The sequence below is a fragment of the Sciurus vulgaris genome (assembly GCF_902686455.1).
Source record: "Sciurus vulgaris genome assembly, chromosome: 13".
Taxonomy (NCBI): domain Eukaryota; kingdom Metazoa; phylum Chordata; class Mammalia; order Rodentia; family Sciuridae; genus Sciurus; species Sciurus vulgaris.
In genome coordinates, this window is record NC_136474.1 from 86,765,875 (window position 1) to 86,791,053 (window position 25,179).

Genomic DNA, 25,179 nt, shown 5'->3' on the forward strand with positions numbered 1-25,179 from the left:
AGTTCTTTTGGGTTCATTTAGGAGGCTCTGCTTTGGGGCAGATGGGAATTAAGGATCACAGGTGTCTTCTGCTCAAATGAATTCTGATGCCAAAGTGATGCATTGCGGGCTGCATATCCTGATCCCCATGATTATCACCAGGAGAAGTTTAGATGGAGGACTGAGCCTGCCTTGATTGCCCCAGGATTTTGAGACTAAGGTAATGAGATGAGCCAGTAAAAGAGAGTCAATGTAGTGCTGGACAGGTGGAGAGAAGAGTGTGATCCAAAGGCAGGAAATGGCCAACTCTGTTGAATGTGCCCAGAGTATCCAACAGGGTGTGTTTCAACTTAATGTTTACCAGCTTCCTTTATAGAATGAAGGAAAACCTGTGCAAATGATGTTTAAGAAATCTCTTTTTATGTGAAAGAAATATTCACTGAAATTCTAGTGCTTCCCTCTGTTGGACGAGAGCTGGATAAGATCACCAGCTTCCCGATAAAAATGCTGACTTGAAAATGGTAATGCCAGTTCAAAATGCACATCTGAAGAGTCAAATGTGCATGGTCAAATGTAATGTATATGTAATATGGATTAAAGGGTCTTACAAGCCCTGTAGGAAATAAACTTTAGAAATTTGCTTCCACCAAGGTTTTCCCATCATACTTATAGCAATAGTATGATGGTATTCTGAGTATTGAATGCACTTTAGAAAAAAAAAAAAATCTTGTCACAGGCTTAGATGGGGGCAAATCAGTCTCAATGTCCTGCTTTACAACTTAGTATTTTTTCTTCTTTCAGCCTATTTCTTCCTATAGACTATGATGACAGGACCTACTCATAAGAGCTGCTGTAGGATTAGAGGAGATGATGTGTATAACACATTGTTTCATTGACTTGTTTCAATTGACAAATGTGAGTTGTCTCCTCTTCAACTTTGTTTAATCATCATAATTTTGTCTTTCCAAAAGCAGTTGCATGGGGCAGCTTCATGGACTCTAGGAATCATCTGGGGATCTGGGGATCTTATTAAAATTAGGATCTGTTTCTGGAGATCTGGGGTGGGATTGGAGATTGCATTTCTAACAGGCTCCCAGCTGATGCTGAGGCTCCTGGTCCAGGGACCATTCTCAGAGTAGTGAGGTTGTGGAGAAATTGATGGAGACTTTTAAAAGGCTAGTAGTTAGCTTTTCAGAAGGCCAGTCGCTGTGGCTGCGATGGATGCACTGGAGATGGATCAGAATGGAGACAGCTGTGGCCTTTCAAGCAAAACATGGCAAGGCCTGTGAACAAAGGCTGTAGTGGACACAGAGGAAGAACCAGCAAAGTTTTGGAAATTAAATTTAAAAAAGAATGGTGGTGGATTCATTGGGAGGAAATACGAGTGAGAGAGAAACTGAGTCACAGTTGTCCTGCCTTAAAGTGCTTTCTGTAACATTAGGAGGACAACCATTCTCTCAAAAATACTGTCCGAGCTGTCTTTATTTAAAAGTCGGGGCCCTCAGACACAGGTTTTTACTAAGTTTCTGGAATTGAGGAATCAAGGTATTGAAACATAAAGCAATCTCCTGCTTGGATGGTGGAGCATGACTGTGTCCTCCTCCAGAGGTGTGCTGAGCAGTCTGGCAGCCACTGGCCACCTGTGGGTATAGATTTAAAGTAAAATCAAATAAAAACTTTAGGTCTCCCTTTACACCAACCACTATTCTCAGTGCTCAGTAGCCACATTGGATTCATGGCTACGCTGACACACAGCACAGGGTAGAAGCCCTTAAAGTCTCCAACTCTCTTTTTCTAGATGGAGAAAGAATTCTCTTATGAGAACCTCATGGAGTGGACAAGGGCTGGCAAGATACATCAAAGAGAAGTGCAGGTTTTCCTCTCTAGGTTCAGACTGGAGGAAGATTGTGACATGGACGATGTCCTTCGAGATTTAGGCTTGGCTGATGCCTTGGATGAGCTGCAGCAGATTTCTCTGGAATGTCATCTAAGAAAGAGCTGTATTTGTCCAACAAATACATCCAAGTCTTTCGTGAAGGTAACTGGGAAGACACAGAGGCTGCAGCACAGCAAAACCAATAGCATTTTCTTAGATTCCCCTCTCCCCAGGAAATGCTAATGCACCTTCGAAGCAGCCTTTCTCTTACTGATCTGCTTTTTCTCTAACACTTCACAATGTACCTGCAGCCCAATGTAATGTTATCAGTGCAGTGGTGATACATCATATAATAGAGGCCCAATTTTAAAATTCCACATTTAGAACCTTGACATGCACATGTGTGTATGTGTGCGCACATGTAAGTGTTTTCTAGGGTCTGACATTTTTATTTTGTTTTTGTGATCTGAGGATTGATCGCAGGGCCTCCTGTATGCTAGGTAAGTGCTCTACCATTGAGCTATAACTCCAGCCCCAGGGTCTGAAATTATCATTCTCTAAGAGTCTTGTGGTCATTTGGGCAGAGGAGGCACTGAACACTCAGCCCAACCTTTCTGCTTGGGTCTAGGTGTTATTCTAACTCTCTGATGCCCATGAACCTGCATTTCAACTGTCAAAGCACCAAGCTACTCATGTCTTCACTTTTTGTGGCGTTTCTATTCTCCCAGGCACAAGAAGATACATGTTCCTTTCTTCTCTTCTGTGCTCAGTTGCATGGACATCTTGACCTGTTTATAATGAGAAAAGAGAGTAAATGAAGAGCCAGGAGGAGATGTGGGGAGCAGAGGGCACTCCCATTCCCTAGCTTCATGCTAGTTCTTCAGAAGCCAGCAGAGAGGCTAAGAGAACAGGTAACCCGGACCAGTGAGAAATCCGTCCAACTTCTCTCATGCATTTCTGTTTTGCTCATAGTTTGTATTTGGAGGGACTAGTGGGTCTCATACCTACTCAAATGTATAAATATCTCTAAAAATATTTTCTAAATATTCTCTAAAAATTTAAAAACAGTTGTCAGGAGGCAAAAATGATTAGAACTATTTTGTTCACTGAAATGTAGTTTTAGGCAGCTTCGTGGGTAACCATTAAACTTTCTGTGGCCATTTGTGCTACTTGCTTGAAATGTGATTTGTGTGTTCAGCAACAAGGGGGATCTCTGGGCTGGTTGGGTGCTGTTCTAGGAGAAGCACTAGCCTCTTGCAGTCTGTAGGGTCCTGGGCCATCAAGCTTCATTGACCCAATTCCTATTTTCATTCTGTAGCTGATTCACTTTTCCCTTTGTATGCCAGCCAGCAACCTGCCTGCAGGAGATCATGGGGCTGAGGCCTGTAAGGACATGCTGACTTCACAATGTGGGCCGGGAGAGGGAGGGAGTATTAGAGATTGCTGGGTTTGGCACATCCCTTGTTCCCCCTCCTCCTCCCAGCACTTGGACTTAGAGGGAGGACTCAGGGTGGCAAATAATCAGCTTAAGTGCTTCTTCCACTGCAGAGAGAGCTTCTGAGTACAGCAGCCAGTGGCGGTGGGCTGAAACCAGGCTCCTTGGGAAAGGAGTATCCTCTGCACAGCCTTGCTGATAGCTCAGTTATGTGCAGGGTAGGTGTAAATGGGAGAGCTCTACCCATTCAGGCATAAAGGCAGCTTTCTTCCTCTTCCCTGGGGACCTTTAGAGCACATCCATAGTGAACTATGAAAATGAACGGTAGTGTTCACATGTATTACAGACCTATGATACAGTAAGAACTTAGCTAGGAAAATCATACCACACAGACAATATGCATAGTGCTCTAAGAACTTGTTTTCAAATCAGCTATTTGTTAAGTTGTTTTTGAAGACTTATTTATCACTGCATGTTTTATTACTGCATTGTAAGGCCTGAAATCCCACATACTGCTTCAACATCTCTGAGCCCCTCAGAGCCCCGAAGACCTGGCCGTGCTGTCCCCTGCTCTCATCAGATGTGAGCACCCCTTCTGCCAAGCAGGAAAGGCTCCTTGCCCAGCTGCTCCCTGTACACCTGGTCTCCGGCCTGGCTCCCTTTGAAGCCTGCAACTTCATTTAAACAAGCCTACCCCATCCCCCCAGAGGAACTGGGGTTCATTCTCCCGCCTGCTCCTACAAAGCCTGCTTTCCTCAGCCTCCACTGGTTGATGATGTTCCCGTCACATTCTCAGGCCATGCTTTCTCCATGTGATGGCCATGTCTTTGGGTCAAGATGCCACCTCCCTTAACTTTATCCCTACCAGGCATTTTGTGTCTGCAGTCTAGTTCCACCTGGGCACACTCTCCTGCAACTTCTATAAACTAGCTTTGACTCCTGACAAGTTACTGCCACTAGTAGATTGTGTGTCCCTGTGACAACCAAACCTTTAAAGAGGTTTGAAGTCCAGTTGTGGGGCATTAAGTTGTTTCAGACTGCTGGGACTGCTGTAACAAAGTACTATGGATTTGGTGTTATTTAAATGTCTTAAATAATAATTGTTCATTTCTCAGTGTTGGAGACTGGCACGTTTAAGGTCAAGGTGCCAGCAGACTTGGTTTCTGGTGAGAGCCTGCTTACTGTCTTGCAGGTGGCCGCACTGCAAACACCTGGAGTGCTTTGGAAAACAGTGCAGTCTGCTTCCTTCTGGTGAGAGATTCTGATCTAAGGGGTCTTGGGGTGCACACTGGGCATAGGGATTTTATGGAGCAGAAACACCAAACCTGATTTAGAGGGGTCAGGAATCTCCCTGGAGAGACAGTATTTGAGCTGAATTTTGAAAGACTAGGAAGCAGGCCAGATCTTCCACACAGATACGCTGAGGATATGGAGAGTCTACAAATATTCCACCATGGCTCTAAAAAAGAGAGAAACAAAGACCCATAAAGTACCAGTGAGAAGAACCTCACGTGTGCAAAGGAGGTGGAATGAGAAAGCAGATGGGAGAAACATAGATGATGGAAATGGCAGGACTTTTGATCATGGCGTTTATGTGAAAGGCACTCGCTCTGGTTTCTGAGAGTGTCCAGTGGTTCATCAGAGTTTGAACTTGAGCTTATGGATATAGCTGAGATCATATAAGAGGAGCAGATTGTAGTACGGACAAAAGAGAGATTAGAACGAAAGAGGAGAAATCTGGAGACAAGCCAAGAAACCAGGCAAGAAGAGTGCTCTGCAGATCCTGGAGGCTGAAGGCAAGGCTGCCAATAAATAAAATGAAATAAGACCTGGGAGGTATCTTTTGTCCTTGTCAATTAGCGGGTGTTTAGAGACCTTATCAGGAGCACTTTCAGAGAAGGCCAGGTGGAAGCCAAGATGCAGTGAAGAGGGAATTGAAGGTGAGAAAAAGACAACAGTAAATGCATTTTTGTTTTGTTGTTGTTGTTTTGTTTTTTTTCCTGGAGAAACCTGACTACCTGCCAGCGAACAGACAACAGACGATGGAAGAAGTAGAGAAGCAGTCCAAGGTATCAAAAGCAAAGATAAAGGGGTGAGGGCAACTAAGGGAGCCACATCCTGCCGTGAAATGGAACAGAGGGGCGGAGATGTTGAAGGGACCTGCTGGCCACAACCCCACAGGAGGAGTAAAGAGGGTTAGAGCGCCATCTGTTTCAGGTTAAGGACTCCCTTCTGCCACCACCTGCTCTGTGACCAGAACTGATGCCTGTGTGCTCTGTATCCCACTCGTGTTCTGCCAAAGACATGTCAGAACTGAGCTTCTAAGGAACACCCCACTGAAAAGCAGGGGGTCATTTTATTTTATTTTATTGGTACTGGGGATTGAACCTAGGGGTGCTCAATCACTGAGCCACATCCCCATCCCTTTTTTAAATATTTTATTTAGATACAGGGTCTTGCTAAGTTGCTTTGGGCCTCACTAAATTGCTGAGACGGGCTTTGAACTTGCAATCCTCCTGCTTCAGCCCCCCAAGCTGCTGGGATTACAGGTGTGAGCCACCACATTGGCAGTGGTGGCGAGGATTGCTCTTCAAGATTGTTCTGTGTCATCCCAAACCTGAGTGTCTACCTCTGATTCCTAGTTAGGCTTCCCAGTTCCTCTGTGGAAGCAGAGTCACATAGACTTTGGAATCTGGGATACTTGGTTTGAACTGTAGGTTGGCTCTTTGAATCTCTATCCAGGCACAGAGAAGCATGCTTCATAATGAACAGTACCGTTTGTATTGCAAGGGATACATGCTGCTTTTAAAAACAACCTAGAACATTAAATAGCAGAACTTTTAGACCTTGTTATAAGTAGCCAACAGGTACTCATTTCACATACAATAATTTTTGAAAAACATGGAGGCATGCTTATTATCACATCTGAGAGTACTTTAAAAAGGGAATTAATTACACACATATATTTTTTCTCTCTTTAGAAAGGTTACTGTTTCCAACATGCTGAGCTTTTCTGTGATGGCAAATTCCTTTGAGAATATCTAGCAAATAGCTTTGAAAAACATAACTGATATGTGTTGCATATAACTTAGCCTTCCAGGTAAAGGTGCATTTTATCTCTGAATGAGAAATTTACTGCTTTTTAGAGAGTCTGCAGTGTCATTTTCAGGCTCTTCAGATATTTTTCATGATCACATCATTTTATTGCTAGAAAATGATGGATACTTAAAAATTTGAAAATACAAATTTCTAGACTTTCTAAGACTTTCCAAAAAGAAGAGAATTGATAGCTGAGTGCAGTAGTGCACACCTGTAATTCTAGCAGCTTAGGAGGCTGAGGCAGGAGGATCACAAGTTCAAAGCCAGATTCAGCAACTTAGTGAATCCCTAAACAACTCACCTAGACCCTGTTTCAAAATAAAATATAAAAAGGACTGGGGATGTGGCTCAGTGGTTGAGTGTCATTGGGTTAAATTCTCAGTACCAAAAAAGAATTGGTCGGCTTCAGACCTAAAAAGTACAACATTTAAAAATACTGGTTTGCAAGAACAACTTGCTTTCAAGAGGATAGATTTTACCTAGTCTTTAACAAAATTTCTTTGATTAGCTATTTCATAAGTTGAATATCAAGTGTCAAGATCTAGAAAAGACAACCAACTTTGCCTTTATTCCACTGAAATAAATTCATTTCCCAAAAAGTTTTTCCCAAGATGGCCACCATTCCAAATTTAGAAGTCAACTTAATATCAGGTCTGCAAATTACTGTATTTCAAAGCATTCAACTAGGATAACAATATGCACACATGTATTTAATCGCATTGCTCTCATTAAATTTGAAAATCATTTTTGTGGTACAAAAATGTAATAAAATATATATTTTTTCTTTCTCATTGCTTTAAATTTCTGTTTATGTGTCTTATAGCATTTATACTATTAATAGTAAGCACATTATCACTTTAAAATTCATGAACCATCAGGGATGTGTCAAACATTATGTTGATGTGTTTTGGGCCAGTTTGGGAATCCACTGACTAGCAAATTCAACTTCTGGTTTTGTTTTGGTTGACTTTCAAAGTCAAGTTCTAACTCTTGCATACACACACTAAACACTAATACTGCAGGTACTAACTCATGAAAACAAACCAATCCTCTGCTGGAAGAAGCCTTCCACCGCCACCCTCCCAGCACCAGGCTCCCCCACACCGCCCTAGCCATTTGCGAGGCCTGGAACCGGCGGGGCGGGCTCCTCCCCGGGTCCCGCACAGGGCCTTCGGAGGCAGATTGCACAGGCCTGAGCAACATGCAATCGGTTCTGAGTCATGGGCCGGAAGCCTTGCCCCTGATCCAGGCAGACGGGAAACATCCACAAAGCAGGCACAGTAGGAGCAGCAGCCGCAGCGGCAGCAGGAATCTCGAAGGTACCGGGCTGGGGAGGCGCTCCGATCCTCAGGTTTCCCTGGTCCTTACGCCCTGGAGTCCGGTGGACCGTGGGAGTTGGGTAGGGGAGGAAGGAAGAGCAGGGATGGGGAAAAGGACAGCTCCAGGAGATCGATGGCGGCAAGAAACCGGGAAGCGGGCTGCGGGGCAGCCGGGGTCCGCCTGGCACCAGCAGCGCCGGGGTCCGCAGACCCGCGTCAGCGCTGCCGGGCTCTAACCTGAGGCTGGGCGGAGGCCGAGAGCCTGGAACTCGGGCAAGGGGATCGCAGGGCGCAGACCCGCCCCAGGTCACCTGCTTGTTCTCGGAGTGTCGTGTCCCCACCCTCTCCTGCTGACGCCGTGGTCTGCGATTTGCCAGGGGCGGGGAGTGGCGGGGGACACAAGTGGTGGCGTTGGGCCCAGGCCGGGTGGGCGGGGACAGCAGGCGTGGGAGGAGCCGCGGGTGCAGACAGGACTACGCGCAGACTGGGAGCGTCCCTGCAATTTTTGTGGCGCCTTGGGCGAGCTCCGGGGAGGTGCTGGGTCCGTGCTATCTCCAGCACAAACGCCTGTCTCCTCCGCCCTACAACTTAAAGGTTGTACCATCTTTCCCTTCTTCCTTGCCTCCCACCCTTCCATCTTTCATCTTCTTTATTACTTTCCTTCTACTTGAAAAAAACTTATTAGGGATTGAACTCGTGCCTCGTGCATACTAACACACCAGGCAAGCGCTTTACCGCTGAGTTACATCCCCGGTACCCCAGGCCCCAATCCTTCTTCACCTGCCTCCCTCTAGGTAGTAGCCTCAGTAGTCCTTTAGTTACTTCAGTTAGTTCCTCACTTGCCGGACGCCGCTCTTCAGCCTTTAGCTCTGCCCCACTCCTGTGCTCAGAGACCAAAGGCTGCTTTTCCCCTCCTCTGCAGCTTCCCGGCTTCCCACTAGGAGTAGGCTGTGTGTAGTGATGCTGTCGGTTCTGGACCACCCACAGACACACCTCCCAGTTCTCCCGGTGCATTCCTGATTGCTGGGTCACAGTCTCTTTTTTCTACCTTTAAATATCGGACCCCCCTTCCATTAAACAATTAAGTGAATTTGTCCTCTCGTGTCTCCACTAACCAAGTTTGGAGTAATTTCATCCATTCACATAGACTCCTGGAATCAGGATGTTGGTGACTCCCAGCCTCTTGCACCAGAGCCTCCTCTCAGCGTGTCCTCCCTGTATGTCCAGACATCCCTGGCTGTCCTTGTTACAGGTCCAGTTGGTTTGGCAGGCTCCCCACCTCTGCAGTGGAATGTATTGCTGTCCCCATTCCAGGGTGTCTCCTCATGTAAGCTTCCTACGAATGCAACAGTGGGGAACCTCAGAATGCTCCTGGCCTCCTGCCCCGCCTCCCTTTGTGCGCACTCTGCTGGCACTTCCATCTCTCACATCTCCAGCATAGGTGTTTCCTCCTCACCAGGAGTCCCTGGTCGGTGGTAGTGATCTTCCAGGTTCCCCTGTGCTTTTCCACACTCAATATTGAGCCATGTCATTTTTATAAAACCCCATCCTACTCCTTAAGATATTCGTTTAAAAACCATGCATGGCTTTCTGGACCCCAGCTCCAGTTCAGACTCTGAACCCAGCCTGGAGGTCCACCTTGCCTCACCTCCCTTTATCACAGCAGATCCACTCCTTTGGGCCCCACACAACCCTGCTCTTCTTGCACATTCTTCACACCTGACAACCCATAGAGCCAACATCCCCCTTTCTACCACCTACAGACACCTGCCCAATTATCCAGAACAACTTCTCTGCAGAACTTCCTAGGCTTCCATGAAGAATTTGTTCCACTTTTTGGGACAAAAAGCACTTGGAAACTTTCCCAGTTAGAGAGCACAGGACAACTTAAAGTCCTGCATTTCTGTATGGGTGTCTCCTCTCAGGTGTGAGCTCCTGGTCAGGGATTATTGCCTTTATGTTTCTTTTCCTTCCCCTGAGGAATGCAAGGGTGGTTCTATGTAAGTGCTTTTTGAATTCAAGCACTGTGGGATGTGTGGATGGGGAGGGGTTTGTGAGAGCAGAGTTCCAGTGTTCGACGGTCCCAGGAGGACAACCATGCCACATTCTGAGAAGCAGAAGGCTTATTTCTGAGTCTACTGCCATTTTTCCTGTGTTTTCTGTTGATAGTACATAATTATCCTTGTCATTTGTTCAGCTATGAAAGGAAAACTAGCTTAATATCAATGTACTTTATTGACTGAGAATCAAAACTTTTCCTTGCTGTGTTTTTGTGACCGTTTAATTGTAGCACTTGCACTTAATACTATTATTTTGCATTATATTGAAATTAACTTCCTTTTAGATGTATTGGGAAAGGTCCATTTTTTTTTCCTTCAGTTTTCAACCCTTTTCAAAAGCTTTAGTATACAGATGAGATTGGAGCCCCAGAAAAAGAGGAGGAAAGTGAGTCTGTTACCTGGCCCCTGCACCTGCCTGCCTGTTGGCACGAGCAGGACCATGCACTTGTGTGTGGGTGAGCCAGTATGTCTGTGACTGCTATGGAGAGATGGATGGGAAATGCTATACTACTGACCAGCACCTGGATGTTAAGAAGGAATGGAGGTGAGGAATTGTGATGAAGAAAGAGGAAAGATGGAAGAAACCAGAAGTAGAAGTTTATCAGAGAAACAAGTTGTACCCCATTTGTTTACAATTAAAAAAAAAAAGAAAACTAAAATTATAAATAAAGAAAAATTTCTCTAGGTAAAACAGGGAAGAACGTTGGACTGTGAGTCTTGGTCTCTGCATCTATAAAACTTGGGGGAGCAATACATGTCCTATTTATGTCACATGGTTGTAGAATCAAATAAGATCAACTGAAACCGGCACCTATATGGAGGGCTATATATCATTGGCTATGAATCTATTCAAATGTAAGATGGTATAATTAATAAATACATAAGCTTGTTTTTAGTGAAGACTGAGACAAAGCTACTTCAGCAGCCAGATAATGAATCATGAGAAGGACAAAGCAAAAAAAAAAAAAAAAATTAGTAGGAGTTTATAATTAGGAGCAATTAGAATGTAAACTTGAGATTGTTGCAATAGTTTAATTCATTTCCTTTTCCTGTTCAACAAGATGATCACACACACATAGATACACGCATGCATACACACAGTCACCAACCTGAGATCTTAACTGCCTCACCTTGAGTCCAAAGCTCTCATGCTAAGGTAGGATGAATTTCAAATTTATTTCTGCCACATTCATTTTACCTAATTCTCTCCTCTTTCCATTTGTTGGATGCCAATGGCTGGTGGGCACAGTGTTATATGGTGAGAATACTGCTTCCCGCCTCCTCATTTCTGAAGCGTCATCAAGTGTAAGCGAAGCTGTGCGGGGCTGGAGGTGGCCCTGAGTGGCTGGACACTACTTTGCTGGGGGCTTGCCCACAGCAGCAGCACCACCTCCCCTACTCTGCAGCCCCCACCGTGAGTTTCCTCGCCGAGGAGTTTCATGATGGCAGAACAGTGAGGAACGGTGACCTTGTGTTCTCCAGTAAATGGCCTGCTGACTACAGAGCACCATTGTGCACAGGACACCACGTTGTCTGTTCTTGGTTGACATTTTCACCTGTTTATTTCAGACTTAAAGACTCAGTACTGGTTTGGGCTGTTGCTTAACATCAGAGTGTTACCTTATGCTTTCTAACTTACAACCACACTTTAAAAAAAAAACCGGAGACATCCCTCTTAAAAATTCTTTAGGAGAAGCTTAGAGATGCTTCAGTAGAGATGCTCTGTGGCCTGGTCTTCTTCTCCTTCCCCCAGAACCGCCCACCTAGATCCCCTTTTTCTGTGCCCCTGAGACCCAGAAGACCTGCAAGACCTGTCCCAATGGAGTAAGTTCAAAGCTACTACACAGGGCACCTCGTGGTCCAGTGATGACCCATCTGTTACAGACACGCACGTGCCTGTGATGATTTGGCTCTCCAGGTGCACCTTCCAGTATTTTTCATTTTGCTTATCTGCTAACCTTCCAAACTGGGACTTACTTTTCTTGTTTGATTTTAATTTTTTTTGAGTAAAAAACATACATGCATATGTAAAAAAGGATAGTATAACAGGAAAAGAAAGCTTGTAGAGTCCTGAGATCATGGGCCACGATTTGTTTTTTCCTTTTCCAAACTCTCCTTAGTTGTAAGAACAAAGAAGTTCAGGAGAAATGAAACAAGTGGATGAACTTGATATCTCATGGAATAGCCCAGATTTTGATAAAGTTCAATAGAAATTAACCATGCCGGACACAATAGTATTCTGAAATTGTAATAATTAATAATAACCAGTAGTAAGTTTTTGTCCTTTGGAGTAAGGTGCCTGACTTAGTTAGGTTCCTGTCTTTCACAGAATATGGTTCCTGCCTTTACTAATGGTTGCATTTCAAAGGGATGGATCCTGGTTCTTGTGAAGTCAGTCTTCCATATAACCAAGAAACTCTTAACAGGATGCACAATTACAGATTGTCTAAAGCAAATTCTTTAAGGAATGTTAGGGACCAGAGGCCGGAAGGGGCTTGGCTAGTGTGTTTATTTAATCAAGTTTAGCTTAATTACTGTTTAGTCAAGCTGAGGGGAACATTAAGGTCAGCTTGGCCAAGACAGATCCCAAATCAGTACATATAATGTACAGTTTGCCCAATGACTTGGAGATTTGGGCTTCATATTGTGTGTGTCTGTAAAAATCTCCTTATTATGTATAACATTTTATTATGATATCTTCATATTACATAATATTATATTTTATTTGAGTTCTTTCTGTTCTGTTCTTTCTCTACTGAGTTTTAAAAACTCATGTGGAAAATAGTAAATCTTTCTGAAATCTCCCAGATTCAAAGTAACTTTTTCATCTTCCCAGGAGTCCATTTTTATAAGTCCAGCTATTCCAAACGCACCCTCCAAATTTGGTGAAATTTACCTAGCCATTTCCACAAGACATGATGACAGAAATGCAGTTTTTATTCACGAGGAGTTATTTGATTCTTAGAAGATTCTGTGTATATTTCACTGGAGACCACAAAGAGAAGCGGCAGGCATATGGGGATTTGTGCACTGATGAAGGGTCAGGCTCTGGAGTCAGAGGGCAGGCGCAGCAAGATGACACACTGGACCACTGAGAGCAGCGCCCAGCAAGGACCCCTGCTGACCATTGTTGCATGGAGGGAGGGACCACGCAGGTCTTGGAGGGTGTCCCAGCCCTGGTTTTGAAGGATGGTACCAGTGAGAAAGGGCCACTCACTGTTGGCTATTTCATAGAAAACACGAACCCCCCCCCACACACACGCACCATAGTGTCTTAGTCTCCTATTGGCGCTCGAACACCTTCCTACAAAGTTAGTGGCCACAACAACATGAATTTATTATCTTATTGTTCTAAAGGTCATAAATCCAAAATGGTGCCGCAGAGCTGTTTCCTTCCTTCCCGACTTTCTTCTTCCCTTCCCTTCTCCCCTCCCTTCTCCTGGAGGCCCCAGGGATATCTGTTCCCTTCCTCTCCATCTTCTGGAGGCAGCTGCATTCCTTGCTCAGTGGACTTGCGTCACCCTGACTGCTGCTCCTGTCCTCAGGTCTCATCTCTGACGCTGATCCTCCTGACTCCTTCTTATAAAAACCCTACGATTCCTCTCAACTCACCTGTCTGAGCCAGGATAATCTCCACATCCAGAATCCTCAATTAAATCACATTTGCCAAGTCCCTACTGCCAGGTAAGAGGAGGTCGTCATGGGCTCAGGCGTCTTGGGGTGCAGTGACTCACCTAGCACACCTAGTGTCCACTGAGGGCGCATGGATAACGGTGTGACTTCAGGAGAGTTTGATTGACCTGCCTCTGTTCTGCATTTGGTTCAGACCTTCCTGATGGATGATATCAGTGACGCAAATGGCACTTTTGCCATCACCTTACTCAAAATGCTGGGTGAAGAGGACAACTCGCGGAATGTATTCTTCTCTCCGCTGAGCATCTCCTCTGCCCTGGCCATGGTCTTCCTGGGGGCAAAAGGAGACACCTCAGTCCAGATGTCCCAGGTATGCATGCCTGCTGGAAAAATACAAAATAACAAAATAGAGTTGTTTTTTTTTTTTCTTTTTTTTTCCCCTCACATACAACTGTTCTTTTTGACTCTCACTCCACCTTGTGGAAGCCAGGGTAGCTGGTAGGCAGGCAGAGGTCCCTGGGGTGATGCCTACTCAGGTCAGACACTGGAAAAAGCTGAATTGAGTAGGGTGGGTCATATCCTCTGATGTGCTTGGGAGAAATCAAGCCATACAGTTTATTTACTTTAGATAGAATGATCAAACATTCTAGTGAAATCACATCTTTTGATAAATAAGGTCAACTGTAATTGTGTCCTACAAAGGCAAATAATTTCAACCTTGTCATATTTTAAGCTTTTGATAATATTATGTTTTAAATAGTAGTATAGCTGTGTAAATGGACTTCTTGTTAAATGGGTTATTCTTAGTATATGCTTATGCATAGTAGAAGAGAAGTGTAACATAAATCTGGATTTAGATCTTCTGGGGTTATTTAGAGGGAATGTATAAGCTGATTGGTCCTGAATGGTTATGGACACCCTAATCTATGAACAAGGTGTTGGCTGATACTTCAGGGACATCTTCCCACCAAGTGGTGAAAACATCCCAGAAAATTCTCACATGGGTGTTCCTTTGCCACTCATATCAGGGGTGTATGCAGCTGAGACCCCAGTTGAGATCCAACATTGATTGTTTCAATTCTCTGTGGGAGGGAGACTTTGAACTGGGGTGATTGGGAGACTCAGGAAACCCTTGCATATCACTGTGACTTGACTTGTAAATCAGTCTGATCTGGAGAACTGCCATAAAATTGCAGAGGAAACATTTTTTTTCCCTACTCCTTTTTGCATTCCCTGAGTCATATTAAATTCACCCCAGTTACCTATTTTTTCTCTTATACTTCCTTCCTTGTTAATGCATGCTTCTTTCCTGGCATGGACAAATCTTCTACATCAGTGGCTCCCATCCAGGCAGGCAATTTGCCTCCCTAGGGACAATGGTGAGGGTCTGGAGAGTTTGTTTTTCTTAGTGTAGAGATGCTACTGTCCTCTAGTGGGCAGAGGCCAGAAAAGTTGCAAAAATATGCTAGGAAGCACAGAACAACCCTATAACAAAGTTCCCAGGCTCCACATGTCAATAGTGACAAGTTGAAGCCCCTGCGCAATTAGAGCAATTAAGAAAGAGACCTGTGTAATGCTCAGTCTGTAACTTTGTTTGGAAATAGCTCTTTGGGGCAGTATATTGCCATGTTAAATGTAGGTGTTCCTTTCTCCTCCCAGGCTCTCTATTTGAACAGAGATGGAGACATTCACCAAGGTTTCCAGTCACTTCTCACTGAAGTCAACAAACCTGGCACTCAGTACGTGCTTAGAACTGCCAGCCGACTCTTTGGAGAAAAAACGTGTGGTTTCCTTTCAGTAAGTAGTACTCACACATTGATGAAAGCAATTTGAAAATAAGAAACTACAGAAGAGCAGAGAATGAAGGACTCTATCTCCTTAAAAATGTGCTTAGAGCTGGGTGCGGTGGCACATGCCTGTAATCCCAGTGGCTCAAGAGGCTGAGGCAGGAGGATCAAGAGCTCAAAGCCAGGCTCAGCAATGGTGTGGCGCTAAGCAACTCAGTGTGACCCCGTCTCTAAATAAAATACAAAAACAGGGCTGGGGATGTGGCTCAGTGGTTGAGTGCCCCTGAATTCAATACCTAGCATAGACTTATATGTCTGCAGTTATAATTCTGAACTTTATTTTATGCCACCATGCCTCTGGATTATGTCCTTTTAAAATTGCTTCTGATACATCCCTCCCTGAAGCCAGAGTCAGTACTTCCTCCTGTACCCAGACTTCTTCTCCCTCTTGATTCCGTATCTCTGAGAGACGGTATCATCCTGTGTGCTGTACGAAGCTCCCCCACAGTCAGTTCCACCTCTCTTCATTGAGCTGATTTCTGCTGAGATGGCCTCTCAAGGTCTCTTAAATTTGCTCCCCTTCTCAGTCACCACTGGCGATGCTTAGGTTCGGATTTACTGTATCTTCCACGTTAAAATCCACTCCTCTTGACTGGCCTTCCAGTCTTGCCTGGCCCTTTTGTTTGTCTCATAAATCCACACCACTGACAGAATAGTCTTTTCTAAAGTGAAAATCTGTTCACACTCAGCATGTGATTTTCGAGTTCCCTAGTCTACTCAGAGTATGACATAACACAATAAGTGAGCTCCAAAGAATTATGCCACAGAATATGCAAATGAAGCTGCCTTGAGATTAATAAAACAATCAGGGCAAGCGTGGCCATCTGATTGACTGGGAGTTCCCAGGGTTTTTATCCAAGATTCAGATACATCTGGGTCCTGGCTGTGGTTTGGTAATGTCACCCAGAAATTGTCTTCTCTGGACTCACCTTTCACTGGAGGTGATTCTGGATCTCAGAAATCTTCTGGTGAATCAACGATCATTTATGAATATCAGTTTGATCTTTGAATATTGGGGACATAGGGAACCACCCTTCACCGTTTTCAATTGTTTGGCTACTAAAATATTTGGGATCAGAGAATGGGTAAAGGATGGGAGCTAGATGCTAGGCGTATTGTATCTAAAAACAGATATTTGTGGGGGGAGTGATTGGGGCATTAATGTACTGGGAATAAGCCATTCCTGATTTGACCCCAGCTTATATTTAAATTCCTTGAAATGCACAAACATACAGACACACTCACATGGACACACAAACATTTATATTTGTATACACATTTATGCACACACACATGCATGTACATGTTCACACTCATTTGCTCACGTGCACACACACTGTGATCTGAATCTAGCATACCCCTCTTCCAGAGGACTTTCCTTGCTCCATGTTCTCCCAATCAACCACAGTGTCCCAGATCTAAAATGCTGATTCATTATTGGCCCTTGTGTAGATCTGATTTCTTACAATCTCGTTCCTCTCAATCACTCAAACACTGTGGTTGTTACTGGCAATACAGAAATGCAGAGTTGGACTGCCTACTGGGGGAAACAGAAAATCCAAGTCGTGCATGGGTATTTGACAGGGATGTTCCCCGGCGGTTTCGTGCATGGGTGGTGGCAGTCTTCACATCTTGTAAATGTTTGTGTTTGGACTCTCTCTCATCAGGCTTGTGGGCCCCCTCATCAGATACCGAGTCTTCGCCCGGTGTCGAGCACCTAGCAGAGAGCCAGGCACAGAGTAGGGGTCCACACGTTTATGGTACCTGCATCTTAAAGTAGCGCATGCCCTCTGGAGGCACGTACAATATGAGCATGTTAAGAGGGAAAAATGCTTTTATAGTTGTGGGAACTTTTGTTGAATCGGGTCAAACTCCACATCGTGTGTCGTAGACGTTCAAGGAATCCTGTCAGAAGTTCTATCAGGCAGAGTTGGAGGAGCTCTCCTTTGCTCAAGATACTGAAGAGTGCAGGAAGCACATCAATGACTGGGTGTCAGAGAAGACTGAAGGTAGGAGGCTTTGATTTAGGTGGACCTGGAGTTACCATGGAAGGGGGCGGAGGTGGGCGGAACAGGACCTCCAGGGTGCTACCGCCATGACCCAGTTACTAGAGGCCTCTTTGTGTGTTTTCTGGGTTTTCAGGCCAGTGATGCGTCTCTGTCATTTCTCTTGGGCTTATCAGATCACAAAGTAGGGTTAAAAAAAATAAAATAAACTCAAAGTTGGGATTTCAGACTCCCTGCTCTGCACTGTGCTGATAAATCCCCAATCAATGCTTCCTTCGGGGGTCTGTTTATCTTCTCTCAGGGAGACCCTGGCCATGAGCTGAGGCAGAAGGACATTCAGTAAGGTTGCAGCCTAGAGGCGTCGGTCCCAGTGTGACAGGGTCTCCCTGGGATGACTGAACCAGTTTGACCTCAGCCCCCTCCCTCTGCGTACTTAACTGTAGCCGCGCTTGTTTTCTGAGCTTGACCTTTTCGAAATTTTCTTCAGGTTTGGAGGTGCCACTAAAGTGGAGCTGGCAGTGTCCCCTGTCCAGCTGTCATTCCAACTCACCAGAAATATTTCTGTCCGTCTGGACTTGGATAGAGAGAAAAAGAGGGCACACTTCTAACTGCCCTCCCCCACCTCCAGGCCTACCTAGCAAGAAATTTAGAACATTCTAAAAGGGGGAACGAAGTCACTTATTTCTTCGGGTGCCAGCACACCACAGCGGTACCCATGATTACGCTGAGAGCCAGTATCACAGTTAGTGTGGGAGACTTTTCCCCTCATCTGTCCAGCAGGCTCTTGCTCTCCAGTTGACCTAGCAGTACTCAGTCGCCCAAGAAGTTTCTCCACACCCACCCTCCTTGTGCCATCAGTCCCCTGAGGCTGACCACCTCCATGTTTGAGAGCTGGAGGGGCCCTGGGGATCCCCTCTCTCATCCCTGTCTTCTCTCCCCCAACGCCTCTGTCCTATTCACTCTTCTGAGGTGGCCCAACTTCTCCCACTCACAGGTGTGTATTTCCCGTCCTTTGGGAGATTTGAAGGTTGGCACAGAGCAGTGGTTGTCCACCAGGTTGGTTTTCCCTCCAGGAGACACTTGACCATGACTGAAGACATTTTCAGTTGTCACAATTGAAGAAAATACTGTTAAATAAACATCCCACGATGCACAGGGCAAAGACTTTTCCTGCCAAAGATGGCAATACTGATGCATTATCTCAATGATGATGTTGAGATCTTACAGGGCCAGTGTCCAGAGCCCCCAGTGAAAGTGGAAACTCTTGGGTTATCTTCTTAGCTCACCCACCTGCCACCTGTGTGAACTTGGTACAAAATACAGCAAATGCTCTGATCCTGAATTTCTGCACCTATAAACTGAGAGCAAAACCTAAGTTACCCTACAAACGTCAAGATTGTTGGTTATGGATAAACGCTACGCTGTGTGAGAAGGACAGACCCGGCCTGGCTCTCCACTGAGCCTGGGCCTCATATGTCAAGGGGGTTGAAGAAGAGTGCTTATGACCTCCCAGATCTGGATAAACTTCTCTCGTATTTTTCACAGGTAAGATTGCAGAGGTGCTGGGTCCTGGGACAGTTGGTTCACTGACTAAGTTGGTCCTGGTGAATGCCCTGTACTTCAAAGGAAAGTGGAACGAGCAATTCGACAGAAAGCACACAAGGGGAATGCTCTTTAAAACCAACCAGGTGGGAGATGTTTTCTGATGCACTGCTGCCTCCTTAAAGTAGATGACAAATGGAAACGTGAATCACTTATTTCATGCCATCTTGGTTCTTAATCCATTTCAGAACAAATTTAATTACCTTCTGTATATCTTTAATTGGAGTATGGAGAAAAGCCAAAATTAATTGTATTGATGGTTTTGTTTTTACATACTTAGTCATTTCCGATCAGATGATTTTTTTGGAGAAAAATTTCTTCTAAGCTGGGAATTGCACTGGGCTAATGCTGTCACTGCCTGTATTTACTTATGGTACCTTTTTGCAAAGTCAGTGACATATATTCATATTTATGGCCTTGGAATTCAAGACTGTACAGTTCCGAACAAAAGAAAAAAGTCTCAGCAGATATTAAAGCTAACTTTAAAAACAATTTTCTGCCTCCCCCTTTGAATGTTGTAATGGCTGGGGTCAATACTTATTAGCTTGGTATCTGACCTTCATTAAATTGACCTCCTGATAACAGCCTATTGCCCAAAGATTTGAAAGTAAGCATATATTTAAAGCAAGCTTTTAAAATGCCTGACCTTATACATCTTGTCAAGGTCCCCTCCCCAAGAAAACCAAAGTCATAAAGTGAATTATATAACTGGGCAACTTTTAGAGTAAAAATATAATTCCCTCTGGCCTATACATCTTTTCTAGCCAGATCCTTCGGCTCCATAGCTGAATATTAGTTCATGCTCCTCTTAACTTGGAGAAATAATTTTTAATTATAAGGTCCATGGGAGTGCTTCTCCATGGATCTTCTTAAAAGAGCAAACACAATTTCTTCCAAAAATAATGTACACTTTTATGTCCTTCTACATTCATCAAACTTCTCTCTCACCTGGTAATACTTGTTCTGGGGGAACAATAGCCTGTTCTGCTCAGTACTAAGATGTACTAATGGAATTTTGACTTCTAACAGCATAAATGCATGGAAATAATAATTATCTTACACGTCCCTAGGAGTTCTGTGAGTAAGATATATCTTATTTTGCTAAACTGTGCTTATTTTTAAGTATCTTATTTTAATTTCCTGTTTTTGTTAGGAGCAGAAAACAGTGCAGATGATGTTTAAGCAAGCCAGATTTAATCTGGGGTATGTGGAGGAGGTGCACACCCAGGTCCTGGAGCTGCCCTATGCAGAGGAGGAGCTGAGCATGATCATTCTGCTTCCCGATGACAGCACTGGCCTCGCCACGGTGAGCCCTGGGCAGCGAGTCTGTATCTGTGGGTTCCAGCTGAGCCCATTTCTTCAAGTCCATCTGCCAGGTGGCATTTGAGTTTCCAGCTATGGGTTACTACAGTGGTTCTGGGGGAACCCCCATGCTTGTCTTTGGGTGAATATGTGTGCTCATTTCTTTTGAGTATGTATCTGAGAGTGGACAAGTATCGATGAAGCTATGACAGCATTCTTCTTTAATCTAAAGGGCAGGGCTAGCTGAAAATCCAGTAACTCCTGGGAAAAAGTCCTGGAAGAAGGGTAGGGATCGAACTGAGCAGTGTTTCTCAAATATTAATGGGCATATTAACTCCCTGGGGAATCTCGTCAAAATGCAGATGTTGATCCAGTGGAGACTGCATGTCTAGCAAGGTTCCAGGTGGAGCAGATGCCACTGATCAATAGACCAAACGTCAAAGAGGAAGGGGCTAAAGCACAGGTGGGGATTTACCTTAGATAGGAGGAGAGAGGAATTTTTTCGTGATAGAAAAGAAACAGTCCAGGAAGAGAGAAGTGAATTTGAAAGGTGAGAAGCGCAGGATCTGTTGTGTGTTGGTAAAGCTTCCTGAGAGGTGGGAGTGACCCTCGTTTTCAAAGTTTGCTGAGTCGCAGGGGGTAAATATTTCCATCCTTGCTGATACGATCCAGATCAGCATACCAGTGAACAGGAGCTTGAGGGTGGGGCTACCAAACTTCCTCAGCTTCGCTCTGGAATCAGAAAGGTAGAGGCATAAATCAAGAATGGATCTGTCTGCCGGGCGTGGTGCTGCAAGCCTGTAATCCCAGAGGCTTGGGAGGCTGAGGTAGGAGGATCTCGAGTTCAAAGCCAGCCTCAGCAACATCAAGGTGCTAAGCAACTGTGGCTTTGTGGTCGAGTGCCCCTGAGTTCAATCCCCAGTACTTAAAAAAAAAAAAAAAAAAATGGATCTGTCATGGTCACCTCAAGAAGAAATTTAAGTGAGCTTAGGAATAGAGCCAGAGTCAAAATCACTGTCACTAGAAAGGAGCACTCAGCTGGCACCATTTGGCAAAAAGAGACAGGGTGATGCAAGTGGAACCCACTCTCCCTCCTTCCTTCCTTAGGGATCAGTAGAATCAGTGATGAGTCTTGGAGGATTTGAAGCTAACTTATTCTATTAATATGATATGAATATAATTAATTGGTTATGTTTTTCTAAAATGTCACATTTTTAATATTTGAAATGAATTTAGCAAAGATTGTTTCTATTAATACTTCCTGTTTCTCTAAGATGTGTTCTATCTCTTCAACTCTTGTATCCATAAGACAGGGAAAAGATGAGAATTTCAGGGAAATCTTAGTGTTTTCACAGCCAGAAAAACATGTGAAGATAATGTTGGACAAGAACTCGCCATTTAGTTCCATGCCATGGAGAGAGGGGTAACACGCGGGTGGTAGCCACAGCCTGTGTTCCTCTAGATTTTAAGACTTGACCCTTTGCTGTTCCAGGTGGAAGAAGCACTTACATATGAGAAGTTCAGAGCTTGGACAGATCCAGAAAACATGACCAAAAAGAAAGTCCAAGTTTTCCTTCCCAGGTTAAAGCTGGAGGAGAGCTATGACTTGGAGTCTTTCCTTCGCGCTTTGGGAATGACTGACGCTTTTGAGGAGACCAAGGCCGACTTCTCTGGAATGTCAACTAAGAAGAACGTGCCTGTGTCCAAGGTTGCCCATAAGTGCTTTGTGGAGGTCAACGAGGAGGGGACCGAGGCCGCTGCAGCCACCGCAGTGGTCAGAAACACCCGGAGCGCGAGAATAGAACCGAGATTTTGTGCAGACCACCCCTTCCTTTTCTTTATCAGGCACCACGAAACCAAGAGCATCTTGTTCTGTGGCAGGTTTTCTTCTCCATAAAAAGGCACAATTTCTGCGCCTGCCCCCCCCCCCCCCCATTTTCCCTCTGCCTGCCTTGCTTGAGTTAAAATTCCACATGGCCAGATCGGTGCAGTGGCTTGAATGCTGAAATAAAGTGTGTGCACCTGTTAGTTTGCAAATGTTTGTGCTGAAGTTTCCAGTGCTGTGCAGAAGGCAGGCAGTGGGTCCCGAGGCCCTGCTCAGTGTGTGGAGCTGGGCTGGGAACACTTGATTTGCCCGGTTGGGTCACTCTTGCCGTCTCTGCCCTCTCCTAAAGTTCTCGTGCATCGTTTGAGAGCATCTCAGGGACTCATGATCCAGCCTTTGGTGAGCTCTTCCATTGCCATGATGACCACACTCTGCCACCCCCGAGGCCAGGCTAACCAGGGGACAGGCCCACTGCACACAAAGCCAGGAGTGATGCTTACAGGGTCAACCCTGAAGCCCCCCAGGGTCTCCCTAAGAGCTGAGAGAGCATCTGTCCCCCAGCAGTCACACAGTGGCCCTGGTGTCCTGTGTCTCACAGGGACTCATGAAAACAGCTCTTTGGGCACTTGTTTGCACAAGCCTCAGGTACAAGTGCAGGGGTTTGGCAGTGAGTGTCAGGACGGGCTGGGGGGCACGTCTCCTGAACGTGCCCCGTGTGGTCTTCCTTCACTTCCCTCAGACTCACACCGAGTGCCAGAGGAACCTTCACACCGAGCAACTCTTAGAAGCCATCCTACCTTTGATGAATTGTGTGTGCTCAGCCGTGAACCACACCCCCTGCTCAAGAAAGAGCCTCTGACTAAAGAATTTGTATTGTGACAGCACTTTGGAAATTACAGGAAAGCATACAAAACATTTAAGCCATCTATAATCCTGTTCTCAGCAATCACTGTTGTTAGCGATACACATCGTTCCCTAGTCTACAAAGGCAAATACCTTTTTTTTTTTTTCTTCGTGGCACTAAAGATTGAACCCAGGGATGCTCTATCACAGAGCTACAGCCTCAGATCTTTTTGGTTTGAAACAGCTTCTCACTAAGTCTCCGAGGCTGTTCTACAACTTGAGATCTTCCTGTTTCAGTCTCCCAAATAGCTGGAATTATGGGTATACACTACTGTGCCTGGCATAAATATAACCTTATAATTTTTGCACAAGTTAATCATAATTTATGTAGCTTATTTCTACTTTTACTATGAGCCTTCCTCAAGATAAGAATCTATACAAGTTATCAATTTGATGTGCATAATATTCTACTGTATGGCTATATTTTTATAAGTGAATCTACTTAGACAATTTGGGTAGATTGACTTATTTATGTTATATATGCACCGTTGTGAATAACCTTCATAGTTGCTCACATCCTTAATTAATTTTTGAATAAACATTCCTATGAATGGTCCTGTCAAGATAAAAATTGGATACATTTCAAGACTTCCAAATTGATTTCCAAAAAGTTGTTCTGATTTATACCTCCTTATCACTTACACTAGCATTAACTGCTGCCTGCCTTCTTATTAATTTTTATGAGTGGGACTATAAACCGTGGTTACTCTTGGTTATCTTTGATTCAGTTATAGTTATATGAACCATTTATATTACAGATCTTACTTAGGACTCACCAAGATGGAATATATTCTCAAGTCACGTTCATTTCAGTAATCAAGTGAGTTTGGCCAAAAATTAATACACGGGACTGAAAAATGTGTGTCTGTGAGTTTGGATCTCACTTCAACATTCAATATAAAAATACGCCTTTTCTGAGGTATAACTGGCACAGAATAAGCTTTGCAAATTTAAAGTGTGCACTTTGGTATTCTGATGCACACACCTGTGATACCATCTCCCCAATCCAGACAGTGAACATATCTATCACACCCCCAAATTTCCTCTTGAGCCTTTGGAATCTCTCCCTCCTTCCCCTCCTGGACTCACCCAACCACTTACCCTCACTCCTCAGGCAACCACTGATATGCTGTCCACCACTGTAGACTAAGTTGCATTTTCCAGAATTTTATTTACAAGGAATCATACATTGCTTCCTTCTTTCTGTATGTCCCCTGTAGCTCAATACAACTAGTTTAAGATTCTTCCACATTGTATAAATAGTAGTTAGTTCCCTTTGTTGCTGAGTATCATGCCATTACCTTTTGATGGATATTTAGGTTTTTCCCAAAGTTGTGGCTGTTACAGGTAAGGTAGTTGTGAACACTCATGTTCATATCTTTGTGTGGCCCCATACTTTCCTTTCCTTAGCATAGAAAAACAGAATGGAAGGTTTGGGTCGTGTGGAAGGAGTGCTTAACATTTTAAGAAATTGCCAAGTCGTTTCCCAGAATGGTCGCATCATTTAACATGTTCAAAAAAGCATGTGGGCGTTTTGGTTGCCCTATATCTTGCAAATACTTGGTATGGTCAATGATGCTGATTTAGGGATGTAGTGGTCTATCACTGGGGGTTTAGTGTGCATTTTCCTAATGACTAATTAACTATGCTCAGTTAATGTGGTCATTTGCCATCCATGTATATTCTTTGGTAAAATATCTTTTTAAATGTATCGCCAACATTTTATAGCTTTTTTTTTGGTTGTTGTTGTTTTCTACTGTATTTTGAGATAGCTCCAGTTACTGATATCAAATTCTTTGCAGATGTGTGGTTTGTAAGTGTTTTGATCACAGGTTATGTCCTGAACTTACCTTTTGATAAACAGTGCCTTTAAAAAGGAGATGTTCTTAATTTTGACTAAGTGTAATTTACTGGTTTTTTAAATTTACACATAAAACACTTGTTATATCTAAGGACTCTCTTTGCCTAATGGAAGTTTATAAGAATTATCTGTTTCTTTTATAAGTATTTATAATATTCAATTTTTTATTTGGGCCTAGGATCCATTTTGAGTTTATGTTTTTAAATTAACTCAATATGTTGAAAAGACCATTCTTTTCCAACTGAATCACCTTTACATTATTTGTTGAAAATCATTTGATCATGTATGCAGTTCTAATTTTGTACTTTGTCAGATTCCATTGATCTACTTGTCAATCTTAATGCCAATATCACACTCTCTTGATTACTATAGCTTAATAATACATTTTGAAATCGAGTAAGTCTTCCAATGTGATTATTATATTTTAAAATT

At 44.0% G+C, this 25,179-nt stretch overlaps 1 protein-coding gene across 10 annotated transcripts; it reads left to right on the forward strand.

Moving 5' to 3' along the window:
• The first annotated feature begins 7,574 nt into the window (after positions 1 to 7,574).
• SERPINB8 (serpin family B member 8) lies at positions 7,575 to 24,179 on the forward strand. 10 transcript variants are annotated; one of them, XM_079109379.1, is made up of 9 exons: positions 7,629 to 7,708; positions 11,522 to 11,592; positions 13,314 to 13,452; positions 13,595 to 13,771; positions 15,061 to 15,198; positions 17,140 to 17,257; positions 18,800 to 18,942; positions 20,010 to 20,162; positions 21,651 to 24,179. In XM_079109379.1, the coding sequence occupies exons 4-9, from the start codon at positions 13,604 to 13,606 to the stop codon at positions 22,053 to 22,055; spliced, it is 1,125 nt and encodes a 374-aa protein (XP_078965505.1). In that variant the 5' UTR covers positions 7,629 to 7,708; positions 11,522 to 11,592; positions 13,314 to 13,452; positions 13,595 to 13,603; the 3' UTR covers positions 22,056 to 24,179. The 10 variants fall into 10 exon arrangements, with proteins under 10 accessions (XP_078965509.1, XP_078965504.1, XP_078965505.1 ...); XM_079109378.1 differs by lacking the exon at positions 11,522 to 11,592 and having other exon boundaries at positions 7,586 to 7,708; XM_079109384.1 differs by lacking the exon at positions 13,314 to 13,452.
• Positions 24,180 to 25,179: the final 1,000 nt, after the last annotated feature.

Coding starts and splice junctions, on each gene's coding strand:
- SERPINB8 (XM_079109383.1), top strand. CDS start 13,604: ATGGATGATATCAGTGACGCAAATGGCACTTTTGCCATCACCTTACTC. Junction 15,199..17,139: donor AAACGTGTGGTTTCCTTTCA/GTAAGTAGTACT, acceptor CGTGTGTCGTAG/ACGTTCAAGGAATCCTGTCA. Junction 18,943..20,009: donor TGCTCTTTAAAACCAACCAG/GTGGGAGATGTT, acceptor TGTTTTTGTTAG/GAGCAGAAAACAGTGCAGAT.